The sequence below is a fragment of the Notothenia coriiceps genome, unplaced genomic scaffold, assembly GCF_000735185.1.
Source record: "Notothenia coriiceps isolate Sejong01 unplaced genomic scaffold, NC01 NC01_scaffold00032991, whole genome shotgun sequence".
In the NCBI taxonomy this organism is placed as follows: domain Eukaryota; kingdom Metazoa; phylum Chordata; class Actinopteri; order Perciformes; family Nototheniidae; genus Notothenia; species Notothenia coriiceps.
In genome coordinates, this window is record NW_011365692.1 from 1 (window position 1) to 2,175 (window position 2,175).

Consider the following 2,175-nt stretch of genomic DNA (forward strand, 5'->3'; position numbering starts at 1 on the left):
GTTACGTTATTATGAGAGTGCTCTGTTTGATTCTGAAATTGTATATATTTATGTAAATATATACAGTACATATTTATATGTGTGTGTGTGTGTGTGTCCGCATCTGTAGCCTGTTATTGTCTCATTATACCGCACTGGGAATGACTCAAAGTAAATATATAAGTCGTCATGAACACATCTGTCCATCAGACAGTGAGGACTGCTGTGCCTCCTGTCATCATTAATGGACGTCTCTTTAAAATGACCGCTCAGAGGAGAGGAGTTCTCATTTCTCTCACCGCCTGCTGCTTCCCCTCCTCTCTCCTTGGTTCCCCTCCTCAGTCCTCCGCTCGCATCTCCTGTGGACGGGACTAGGTCTCGAGGATAGGAGTTGAGGAAAGGAGTCGAGGAGGGGAAATTACAGTATTGAGAAACCTCTAATGACTGCATCAGCCTTTCCTCCATGTGACCTTTGCACTTCCTTTTGGCAGGTTCTTCCTCAGATGATGGAGTTCTGCCACCAGATACTGAGGGACCCCTCGGCCGACCCCCGCAGGAAGGACGGGGCCCTGCACTGCATTGGAGCTCTGGCTGAGCTCTTACTGAAGGTCAGCCCTGCATCAGATCCTTTAAGCCTTGCTGGTGATTAAAATGATCGTCACCTCTCGTGTGTTAATTCTGTCTTGGATGTGCTGTATGTATGCTTCTCATCCTACAGAAGCGGGGGTACAAGGAGCAGATGGAGCTGATGCTGCAGAACTATGTCTTCCCTCTGCTCAACTCTCCTATGGGTTACCTTCGAGCCAGGGTGAGTGCACCCCCCTTCATTCCTTCACAGGGATTATATCTCTTTGTTCACGGTATACGAGAGAGACACCAGTTCTATGGAGAATGCTTTTAACCTGGATAGTTTATATACAGAACATACAAGCACTGGCTGATTAGGTACTGTAACCAGACCATAGATCATATTCTCTGACTCTTAAGCTCTGCTCTTACACTACAACTGACATCTGTTTAATGTTTGAACTGTAGCTGACACTACAAATCCTCTCAGTGCTGTCACTTACAATTGGTTTGTTTGATCTTCTTGTGTTAATGGTGTGTGCCTCTTCACTATTGGAATATAATATTTGAAGACTGTTTGTTGCACTAATGTTTGCTCCTTTGCTGTGTCCTGCCAGTCGTGCTGGGTGCTTCACTCCTTCAGCCCTTTGCGTTTTCAAGATGAGCTCTTACTGAGGAACGCTGTGGAATTGGTCAAACAGGATCTGATTGAGGACAAAGAGATGCCTGTCAAGGTTGAAGCCGCCATTGCTCTGCAGACCCTGGTCAGCAACCAGGAACAAGGTCATTGGAGGCATATACTTATTTTTTTGTTTAACTAACATCAACCACCTTACCGCTTCAATCAGCTTTTACTGCTCTAAGATTCTATAAAGAAAAAAAGGTCAAGTAATTGAAAGGATGAAGCAAACTACTGGATAAATATGAGTAATATAAAAAGTGCATGTGACCAAGAGAGATCAGTCAATCTGAGTCAGGAAGTAGTTAGCCTTCAATATCATAAAGGCAAAAAGCAAGGAGAGGGTCAACATACAGTATATTGCTTCAGCTGCATTGCATCGCTTAAAGGGCCTGTATATGTTATAATATATATATATATATATATAGATGGATAGATCTATATCTTAAGCAGGGATTAAATCCAATGTCCAGAGAGGAAGATCGTGTTTGCAGTTTATACTCTTTTCAACACAAATCAAGCTCAATGAACAGCAGCTTTTACCTCCTCTCTTGCCCTGGTAAAAAAACACAAGCCTTCCCACTGCTCAATCCAACCTTCATCTGTGTATACCATTACATATAAAATTACCCTGTGCCTGGACTTGATCACATAGAAAAGCCATACAGTATGTACGGCCCCTTGTGAACCACAAATAATATTTTTCCTCTGAAACAAAGTCCGGGGTTTTTCTGGTGCACTCCGGCAGCACTGCGCATGGAGGTCCATAGCAGCGGAGTCACAACACAATAATCTGCACTCATAATATTATCAGAGATGTCTTAACTTGGCGAGTAAGCACTACATGTTTATATTAGTGATGTCGTCCTCTGTCAGTGTGCAACATAAATGATGATGTTTAAAGGAAAAAAAACATTAATTTATGGCTGCTGGTTCTGTGATGGTCCTGA

General features: G+C 43.0%; 1 protein-coding gene across 1 annotated transcript; it reads left to right on the plus strand.

Moving 5' to 3' along the window:
* Nucleotides 1-470: 470 nt before the first annotated feature.
* Nucleotides 471-1,329, plus strand: LOC104961268 (importin-8-like; the record flags this gene model as incomplete). The annotated part of the gene is made up of 3 exons (XM_010789528.1): nucleotides 471-587; nucleotides 698-787; nucleotides 1,164-1,329. Coding segments are annotated over 3 exons (373 nt in total), but the record flags the coding sequence as incomplete, so codon positions are not given.
* Between the last annotated feature and the right edge of the window lie 846 nt (nucleotides 1,330-2,175).